This window comes from Euleptes europaea, chromosome 21, assembly GCF_029931775.1.
Source record: "Euleptes europaea isolate rEulEur1 chromosome 21, rEulEur1.hap1, whole genome shotgun sequence".
Taxonomy (NCBI): domain Eukaryota; kingdom Metazoa; phylum Chordata; class Lepidosauria; order Squamata; family Sphaerodactylidae; genus Euleptes; species Euleptes europaea.
In genome coordinates this window covers 1,556,147-1,566,844 of record NC_079332.1, presented here as the reverse complement: position 1 = coordinate 1,566,844, position 10,698 = coordinate 1,556,147, and the positions used below count along the sequence as shown (strand labels likewise).

At 52.6% G+C, this 10,698-nt stretch overlaps 1 protein-coding gene across 1 annotated transcript; it reads right to left on the bottom strand.

Moving 5' to 3' along the window:
- Nucleotides 1-5,110: 5,110 nt before the first annotated feature.
- UBFD1 (ubiquitin family domain containing 1) lies at nucleotides 5,111-10,471 on the bottom strand. The gene is made up of 7 exons (XM_056866429.1): nucleotides 10,432-10,471; nucleotides 8,982-9,266; nucleotides 8,672-8,880; nucleotides 7,179-7,244; nucleotides 6,956-7,061; nucleotides 5,427-5,509; nucleotides 5,111-5,270 (listed from the first exon to the last, which is right to left on the bottom strand). The coding sequence occupies exons 1-7, from the start codon at nucleotides 10,457-10,459 to the stop codon at nucleotides 5,160-5,162; spliced, it is 888 nt and encodes a 295-aa protein (XP_056722407.1). The 5' UTR covers nucleotides 10,460-10,471; the 3' UTR covers nucleotides 5,111-5,159.
- Between the last annotated feature and the right edge of the window lie 227 nt (nucleotides 10,472-10,698).

Here is a 10,698-nt window from a genome sequence, read left to right as displayed (position 1 = left end):
AGGCACGCCCGGACCACCCTGCGGGGGAAGTCCAAAGCATCTCCATGCTCTAAGCACCTGGGGGACACTTCTGGGGTCCCAACAGTCATGTTCAGGGGTCTGGCAGATTCTGGTGGGAGTAGGGGAAATGACACAGGGTCCCCCGCCCCGTGCATCCCCTCCAACTCTTTGAAACAAACTATCAAAACAAGTCGCTAAGTCCACCCCACCCAGGAAGCAGAAACAGACCACCACTCAACATGTAAAGCACTTCATTATCAAAGTTTAATTGACAAGACTGATTGATCTTACAGAACAGAACAAGGAGGAAAATAACCGGACAAGGTTACACTTAAAAACACCCCAGCAGTACAAGTCCAAGATTAGATGGTTTTCCCCTGGCATCTCTCCCCCCCCCCACTAGCCCCCCCACGGCTTTCACAGGCGGTGTAAGAACTGTTGTCCTGCAGAGGAAGTAGCATTAATACCAGAAGCATTGCAGAGACACCCCCTGGCACACACACACCCAGCCACTCAAGAGAGCCATGTTGCCCAGAGGACAGCAACAGACCTAGGTCAAAAACAGCATCCTTGGGAACAGGCCCTGGGACTGGCCAGAAGGGAAAGATTGAATGCCAAAATCCCAGCAACCTAAGTCTTACTGGGGGGGGGGGGGAAGCCACCAGCCAGCTCCCCCCCCCCCCCCGCCGCCATGGCTGCTTCCAGGAGCTGCCAGTACCTCACTACCGGACAAGCCGCTTCCTCGGCAAACTGGTGGTGAAGGGAAGAGGCCAGGCGGCCACAGCTGAGCTCAGCTATCGCTTGAGAAACCAGGCAGCTTGGGCCTCCAATATTGGGGATGGGTGGAATAAAGGGGGGGGGGCAGCCTGACCAGGTGAAGTTGTGACACCCCAGAAGGTGTACACAGGGTGGGGGTAGGGCCCGAGCCTGAGAATCAGGAAACCCGAGTGAAATATGGCACCTTTGAGGAAGAGAGGTTATTGCGAAAGGAACCCTAGACCCTTGGCCCGCGTACACCAGGAAGGAAAAGGGCTGCTCCAACCAGCAGGTTGGAGCCGGGCACGCCACCCCAGCTCCTGGGCACTGGCTTCAGGGCAGTTTCCCTCATGCCAGGCACCAAGATGCTTTCACCCGGAAGGGGGCCAGGATCCACTCAGCAGCAGGGTGCACAGCTGGGCATTCCTCCTCTGGCAAGTTTGGGTTTGTTTTAAAAAGCAAACATCCGCCTTGGCGGCTGCAGGTAAAAGCTGAGGGGGTGGCCTTTGCTTCCACCAGCAGCCTCCGAGGCTGGCGTTCAACAGGCAGGTTGGGGTATGAAACACACAGGTGCACACAACCTGGCTGCTTGGCCGTACATTTCCCATCCGCTCGGCACCCTCAAACCATCTCCTCAGTCTAGGGATCAGCCCCCCCCCCCCAATATGTATTTCCTCTTTAGGGGAAAAAATACTGCACATAATATTTAAATAGGATGCATACAGGCTAGAGAGAGGATCACGAAGATCTATTTCCGTTAGGAATGAACAGAGGCAAAACGGTGTTGTCTGAGCAGCCGGCCAGGCGGGGAAAGTTAGCCTAAAGGGCTAATTCTGCTGGGATCCCTGCAGTCCGTAGGATCCACAAGGCCAGCGGATATTAGCACCTGGAACGCTACAGAGATTGAGGGTCCTGCCATCAGGATACAAGATTGGCCAGACCGAGATAGGGGGAAAAGATAAAAAAGATGCAGATGTGTGAGAGGCTTCAGAGCCTAGAAGTTGCCCTGTGCCCACAGAACCTCCTTCTGTGGTCCCGGCCTTACACCGAAAGACAACTCCCTTCCAGTCAGTGGGGAGAGTTTATAGCCCCAGAGGCCACTCATGGCCCCCGCAGATCACCCCCAAAGAGCCGCCGCCAGTCTGGGAGACTCTGCTCCACAGACTGAGTGGAATGGCCCCCAGGGGCCCCGGTGTCCAAGATCCACCCAGCCACAGGCAACCGGAGCGTGGCTCTGCAGGCGGAAACCCGGCTTCTGTGACACCCTGCGGGTCTTACCAAGAGCACCGGGGCCCCAGTTCCTCAGAACCAAGCACCCCGAAAACTGGGGCAGGAACAACTTTGAAGACTGTTCTCAGCCGCCAAGAAAAAAAATCATTGCTAATCCACCCCTCGTTCCCAGTTGGCCTTGAGACACGCTGCAAAAGTTGCTTTAGGCCAGGATGAAAGACGCCGTCCCTTCCCCACCTTGACCTCTTGCCCTACAAGCCCCTGGTCCAGCTGTGTGAACACTTGCTAGGCAACAGGAATTGCACCCTACACAAGCTCAAAGGCACTCATTTGTCCTTTTACTTTGCTTGTTCAAGGGCTGGCTCACCTTAAGGCCCACTACATTTCTCTCTAGTTGAGATGTTGCCACAGATCTTTCTATTTGGCAAGCTGAAAAACCCCTGGACTCTTAGAAATTAGGGGGCAGTGCTGTGGAACTTGTGAAGCATTGTTGTGCCTCGATGAAGACCAGGGACGCAAAAGGTGCCACTGGTTCCAAAGTGGAAAAAGAGCCGTGGGCCCCTAGAAATCCTGCCCCCAGTCCTAGATGCTGGGGGCCCCCCAAGCACAAACACAGGCAGCCCTGAGCCCCTCCGCCAAAGGGAAGCCGACACCACTCTCGCCACTCCTGAATCTGCACCCCACGGCAGGCAAGCCCCTGCCTCAAACAGGCGGCCTTCCAGCCCCCACAGCAGCTCCAGGCAGTGGCAGCTACGAGCACCTCTTTGGACCTGTTCACGCGGCAGTGCTCAGAACTTATCTTGCTCCCTCACCTGCGGAGCTGGTGCGGCTGCATCCAGAGAGGAGGGTGGGCAAAACGGCCTCCGCTACGCTCACGCATTGCTCACGGGCTGCTGCTAGAGGACAGCAGGGAGCCAAAGTGTGCACGGCCAACCCAGATGCCTCGGCTCTGCTTCCTGGAGAGGAACCTGCGTCCCTAGGAAGGTCTGCTCCAGAAACAGCCACTGCAACGAAGGACTCAGAAACATGAGCACAGGCCTTCAGGATTCACTTCATTGCCTGGAGGGGGTCAACATTCTGTTCGCACAAGCACTGGTAAATGGGAGAACAGAGTCTGCCGGGGAGGGGGGGGGGGAAAGAGAAGCACATATCCCCCCCTCCAACACTCCCAGTGTTTAGATCCACATTATTTGAATGGGGTCTGCTCCCCCTGCCCTTTTCCAGGATACTGAAGAAAGAGGGAGCTTTTTTCCGCTCCAGAAAGCAGAGCACAGGAGAAACTTTCCTCGAAAAGAGCCTGGGTGGAAGAACTGCCAAAGGAGAAAAGCGGTCACCAGCTATCCCGTCGATGCTAACGTCAATCACTGGGCAAGACCATCTGATTTACTTCTCCTACTCAAATACTCAGACCAAACCATGGCAGAAGCAGCAGCACACCGGGCTGCACAGACGTTAAAGCCATTGCAAGGATTTGGGGTGACTGACACAACACAGCCCGGTGGAAAGACCATCCCAGGCTCAGCCTGACAAGGAACAGAAAGACCAGTGTCCAAGCCCAGGGCCTCTCCCCTGGATTAGCCAGCCGGGTGTGGCTGGCACCCCCGGCTCACATCCCCATGAAGGCCAACCAAGACCAGGCTCAGAACGCCACGGCCTTCAGCCACTCCTTCAAGCTCAGTGAACGCGCCCCATGGGCCTCTAGCACTGCACGTTCTTCCTGTCCCCATACGCCTCCCTTTGGACCTTCCGTCAACGATGGACAAGTGTCGCCTTCTGCGTAAACAGGCTGAGGACCGGGGTGTCATGGATACCCACTTGCTCAGCTGGACTGGGTGAGCCCAGAAGGAACCCCCGAGAGAAAAGTTCAGAACAAAGCAAGGCCCGCCTCCTGTGCAAAATCACCCCTTCGGCAAGACAAAGCACCCCCAGAGCTGTGGCAGCGGTCTAGAGTTTTGCCTTGAAAAGAGCACCCGGCATTCTGCTCCAATGCTCACTGCAATTTCACGCTCTCAAGAAGGTTGTTAAAAGATTTGACAGCACCAGCGACCCCCACAAGATGGTATGAAGAACATGCCATCCAAAGCCGAGCCCTCAATGCCACAACACAAGCCAACCCCAGCCCAGGTTTGCCCACCCCCTCCTTCAAACTGCCCCTTGCATCTCCCAATTGAGAACAAGAAGAGAAGGGAGAAGCAAAAGGGGGTGCCTACCGCTGAGGCCCCATAGATATTTGGGACAGTGCCCGGTGAAGGCTGTATGCAGAGAACGCTGGGCACAGACAGCAGAGGCCCCAAACTTAAGAATCGGCTCAGCTGCAAAGGGGGCCCAGACCACAACAGAGATGGCAAAGAAGTTCTCCATAAGGCACAGCTCCCCCACTACAGATGAAAGCACGAAGTGCTGGGGGGGGGGGAGAAGGAGAGAAAAGAGAGCGCAGCAAGCAAGCGAGAGCCCCCTTGGTTGGAAGGCTACCACGTCATTATCCTCCTTGAGAGTCGAGACGCTCAAAACCTCCCCATGAAAGGGCTGCTGTGATTTCTCAAAGGAGGAGCAAGCATCTTTGGGTTAACAGAGGAGATTGCTATCCGAAAAGCCTCAAGGAAACTCAAGGGCCTGGAAGATATGGCTTATGAAACACCAACGTTTGCATACCGCTCGAAAAGATTCCTTGTAATAGTGAGAAAAAAGAAAAGAGTGAGAGAGAGCAAAAAACCCTATTCCTCAAACTCCCAGCCACAAGCACATGGCTCAAAGAAACACTAAAGTTCGTAAATGGAAGAGTAGGAAAAGATCTGCCTCTTGTCCAAGACAGGTAGAAAATCCTTGGTGTCTCTGCTTTCCCCTCGCAGAAACTACACACCGGAAGGGCTGTGCTCAGCAAAGTGTATTACACACACTGGTTTGTGAAGTAAGATTTATTGATTTCCATCATATTTGCTTTTTTATTTTTAAGGGAGGTGGAAGCCGCCTGCAGAAAAAAAAGGGCCGCTGCACTGTTTTTAAGTTAAAAATAAACTAATGGCGAGAGATTCCCCACCTCTGGCGTCCTCTCTCTCCCGGGCCTCTTCGGGAGCGTGTGGATTAAGAAGTTCCGGGGCCAGCCACACCCAGGCCTCTTCCCAGCAGTGTCCTTTGCTCCGTGCCAGTCTCCAGTGCCAGAGGTGAGCGTGCCTTCAAAAATACTGCCACTTCCCCAGCACTGTGTCCTTGATGGCATCGACGTATTGAGTGGGGACCCAGTACACCCAGTAGTAAGAGGCTTCGGTAGGACCCAGCTGAAAGGCCTGGAAGGGGGAGGAGGAGAAAGAGGCGACTTAGCAGCAAAGCTCTTCGACAGGCAGGCAGGGAGGGGGGGCGATGGCAAATGCCTTGTGGTGCGTGCTAGCCCCACAAGATTCCTAAGCCCCCGCCAGAGCAAAGTGACCACGTGATATTCTTACCATCATGTGATAGTCTTCATGTCCTTCAATAGGTTCACTCACCACGTTCTTGATGGACCCCATGGGCAATTTTTCTGTTCTCTCTAGATGGAAATGAGACGGCTCATCATTTTACTGCCCCTGCAAAGGCCTCCGTCTCCGCTCTCCCCCTTCCAGAACCAAGGGAAAGAGGAGAGGGGCTCTCAAAACATCATCAGCCCCCAAACTCACTTCCAGGGTCCATGGAAGACTGTGTGCGTTAAAAACTGCGACACAGAACAACATAGCAAACTGTGCATGCAGCTAAATTCCCAACAGGTCTTTGCTTTTCCAGTTTCTTAGAAGGCCTTTCCCACTCGCGTGGGCTGTGTGAACTCAAAGCACGGCCTGAAAGTCCAAACAGCATTAGACCAGCATTTCTTTGCATGAAAGATGTTCAAAGAGGAAGAGATGCAGAGGTACAAAAACAAGCAAAAAAGGAGACAAGCAAGCCAAGTTCAGCTTTAACACCATTACAAAAAGTATTACTCCAACAAGCACAGCAAGGTCGCAAAGCACAGTCGTGCTTCGCTTCTTTCTGGCTGGTTGTGAGACACTGCCCTAAAAGATGGAAACGCCTCCAATAGGGGCGAGCAAATCTTCAAGAAGTGGAAAAAGGAGGATCCAGGTAACTACCGACCCATCAGCTTGACTTCTATACCGGGGAAAGTTTTTGAACAAATCTTCAAACAGTCAGTCCTTCAGCATTTAGAAAGGATGGATCTGATCACTAAAAGCCAGCACGGGTTTCTCAAGAACAAGTCATGTCAGACTAATCTCATCTCCTTCTTTGAGAAAGTTACTACCTTGCTGGATCAGGGGAATGTTGTAGACATAGTTTATCTTGATTTCAGTAAAGCTTTTGATAAGGTTTCACATAACATTCTTGTTGACAAATTGGGAATATGTGTTTTACATCCTATTACTGTTAGGTGGATCTGTAACTGGTTGACAGATCGCACCCAAAGAGTGAGTGATTATTAATGGTTCCTCATCCACTTGGAGAGAAGTGACTAGTGGAGTGCCTCAGGGATCTGTCCCGGGTCCTGTGTTGTTCAACATCTTTATAAATGTTTTGGATGAAGGAATAGAGGGAATGCTTATTAAATTTGCAGATAATACTAAATTGGGAGAGGTAGCAAATACGGTAGAAGACAGAGCTAGGATAGGATGATCTTGACAGGCTGGAGAATTGGGCTAAAACTAATAAAATGCACTTCAGCAAAGATAAATGTAAAGTTCTGCATTTAGGTAGGAAAAATCAAATGCATAATTTGATCCTGCCTACCCGGCTCCATCTGGTTTCTCCAGCGAGGAAGCAAATCCAGTTCACCATGCATCTGTTCTTTTCCAATTGTATGCTTCTAGGGTGTAAGCTGTGGGATACCTACTTTTTGTTAAATTTTTATTTCACAAAATTTATACTACGCCTTTCTACCCTCACCAGGGCCACAAAGACAGCTAAGCAAATTAAAAAATCCATAATAAAACAGCATCTTCAAAAGCATTACCTTTAGTGCCAATCCAGAGCTGATCTTGTTCGAGTTTGAAAGTGAGCCGCACCTTCCCGCCTGACTTGTTGTACATACCCGACAAAGGAACAGTTGGCAGGCGCTCCTGAAGAGGCAAAGAACAAGGAGTCATTTCAGCTGAAGAGCCCTCTGTGCACACGGAAGGAGGAGAAGTTTCAGGGAGAGCCTCAGGCCTTGAGAACAGCAACGCCTGCTTACTCACCTGCACACCTTTGACAGAAGGCATCACGTCATCAGGCTTGCCTTTATCCAACACTTTCCTGTGTTGCTGCGACAAAGCAAGAAATCACAGGTGATTCAACATAACAGAAGCCTAGAAAGAGTTCCCTTCTCACCCATTTGCTAGCATCCTCAAGTGCTAAATAAACACACAATAAGAAAGCAGCTTGTTGTGAATGATCCTTCTATAAAATAATCCAAGCAATTTGGATGCTGCACAGAAAATACAGAAGCTGATGAACACCCGCCCCCGCCCCATTAGTGTCTTGGTAGTACAGGATTAACTCACATTTCAGATAGTTTGGACTAAATTTCTCATATGTTAGGAATACAGCTTTTAGAAATGCAACTCAAGATCTAACCTTGTACCCGACAACAGAAAGAGCACTCATGAGAGAAGAACATTAAATAATCTACAAAACATCTTAATTAATGATTATACACTAGTATGAACACAAATTTCAGGAAAATGTGAATATTTATCTGAAATCCAACCGCACAACTAGCCAGTTATTAGCAGAGATGAGTGACAGAAGGTGTCAAAATCAGTAACATTTGGTTCCAAAGTTCAATTATGACTATGCGGATGGAGCATCCTCTACGCAGACCTGTCACGTACGAGGCACTTCATGTCTACAGAACAGACTTTCCTCCTATGTTCTGCTGCAACAGCTTTGTCTCAACAGGGCCTTCTAAGGGGGGGTTGACCACCCTACAAAAGGGCAAGATTAGCAATGGCCAGTACACATGCATCCACTGTTGTGGCCCCACTTTCTAGAACAGCCTGCCTGAAGAGGCCAGAAAAGCTCCGACAGCACTCTCTTTCCACAAACTATGTAAAAATAAATTGCTCAGGGAGGCATTTCTATAACATAACATATGTTTTATAACATAACAGGGCAATACTACAACAGACATATTATCTGTTTGTTGTACACTCCCATCACATTGTCTCCTATGTAAGTAACACAGTTTTCTTCATTGTTGAACGTATGGCTAATACCTCCTGCTTTGTTTCAGATTTCTGTAATCTTAACTCAATTTATTAGATATCATATCTAATTGATTGCACTGGCTTTTGCAGTGTAATCCACTTGGAGTGGCAGCGATGGCACACTACAAAATGGGCCGGTGGCTCCGTGAAAGAGCATCTGTTTTGCACACCTAAAGTCCCAGCAGCTCCTGTTAAAAAGCACGAGGCAGTAAGTGATGTGAAAGATCTCTGTCTGAACCCCTAGAAATGATACCAACCTTGAAAGACCAGCAGCTTGACTCAACACAAAACAGCTCAGTTTCATGTGTTTTAAGACAAGGAATCAAATGGCCTTGAGGCTCAACCGCTAGCCTGCTCCAGTGGGACCGAGCGGATTACAAGCTCACTTATTGGTCAAGTAGGCAAACTTCACGCCCCCTAAACTGTCAGCGCTGCCCTCTCACCTTTGACCAGAGCCACGTCAATTAACAGCCGCAACTAACCTTTTGCCTGCAGAGCGGCTCCTTTTTGGTCTCCTCTGACTTCACTTCCTGCTGTGCGGCATCTTTCGGTATGCTCACTGCTAAGACGTCGTTGATGGTGGAGCCCACCACCATTATTTTTGCACCGTTGATTACTTTGATTTCCCGTAACGTTTTCTCCTCCGGCAGAAGCCCCTTGAACATGACCTTTTGCATGGTGGGAGGAAGGCCTACACCAGAGAAAGCCAACAAGAACTGCTTTCAGCCGGGGGGAAATTTCCTGCAGGGCAACAGGCACGACCGGACGGGGGGGCCTCAGCCTCCGCCTTACCTGTCAGTGAGTGGATCTTCTGCTTCAGGTCTGCGCCCGTGCTGTCCAGCGGGAACTTCACATCGTACTTGTTCTTGTTCCAGATGATCTTGAGCTCCACCAGCTCCTTCTCCAGCTCGGAGTCACCGCCGTTGCTGACAGACGCCTGGGAAGGGTCCGGAGGGTCCTCCTCAGGCGCGTCCGTCTCCGGAGGATTGTTGGTTGACAGGGGCTCTTGCTCGCCGTCCTCCTGGGCCCCCACAGGCGGGTTCTGGGCCTCGGCTTCCATGCCGGCCTCCTCCGAGTCTGTGGGGGAGAGAGAGCTGTGAGAGGGGCCTGGTGGGTGGGCGGGTGCTCACCCCACAGGGTAGGGTTGCCAGGTCCCTCTTTGCAACTTTGGGGGCAGAGCCTGAAGAGAGCGGGGTTTGGGGAGAGGTGGGACTTCAACGTCATAGAGTCCAATTGCCAAAGCCGCCATTTTCTCCAGGGGAACTATCTGTGGGCAGCAAAGAAATGAAAAAGCCTGCTCTCTGCCTTCCTGGTTCATTCCCCAACTTGTTTGGCTCTAGAGACGGTTAGTTCAAAACCATTATGAGAAATTCCTGGGTCCCCTCGCCTGCCTTTGGAGTCTGGACCCTTTCAATTCCTGGCACCCAAACCCCATGATGTGTAGGGTTGCCAGGCCCCTCTTCGCCATCAGCGGGAGGTTTTTGGGGGCGGAGCCTGAGAAGGGTGGGGATTTGGGGAGGCGCTTCAATGCCATAGAGTCCAATCGCCAAAGCAGCCATTTCCTCCAGGGGAACTGGTCTCTGCCGCCTAGAGACCAGTTGTAATAGCAGGAGATCTCTAGCTAGTACCTGGAGGCTGGAGCAGAAATAGAACTTATACTAAAATAGTCAAGCTTAGGGAACTATACAGTATATATATATAGTATGGAGCCTATACTATATATTTTCCTAAGTACCTGGAGGCTGGCAACCCTAGCACGCCCCCCCCTCTGCTCTACCCCATCACTTAAGAACATCGGAGTAGCCCTATGGGATTGCACTAGGGTTGCCAGCTCCGGGTGGAGAAACACCTGGAGATTTTCGGGGCGGAGCCTGAGGAGGGCGGGGTTTGGGGAGGGGCTCCAGTGCCATAGAGTCCAATGGCCAGAGAGGCCATTTTCTCCAGGGGGAACCGATCCCTATCGGCTGGAGATTCAGTTGCAACAGCAGGGGGTCTCCAGCTGGCACCTGGAGGTTGGCAACCCTACCGCCGCGGAGGGAGGCGGACGGGGCTCCTCGGGAGGAGGAGGAGGCGGCGGCGTGCGGGGAACCCGCCTCCGGCCCCGCAGGCGCCCGGAGACCGCCTCGGCCAGCCCCCTCCCCACCGCCACGCTCGGCCCCCCGGCAGCCGAGCCCCCTCCCCGGCCCGCCCGGCCCTCCTTCCCCCCCGTCCCCCCCTCGAGCCGCTCTCGCCTGACGCGCACCGGGGGACGCGGACGCGGCGGCGGCCATGATGATTGTGTACAAGCCACCCGCGGGGGCTGCCGGGAAAAAAAAGCGCCCGGGAGCCGCGATTGGCCCTAGTCGGCCGCCGTCGCCCGAGGGGCGGGGCGCCCGAGCCAGGGAGCGCAAAGGCGAAGGGGGCGTGGCGTGGGCTCCGCCCACGCCACGCCCCCTCGCCTCTGCGCTCCCTGGCCGGAGGGAAGGTTCCAAAGGGAGGGTAGAGTGCCCCTGCCCGGGGGAGCTCCACG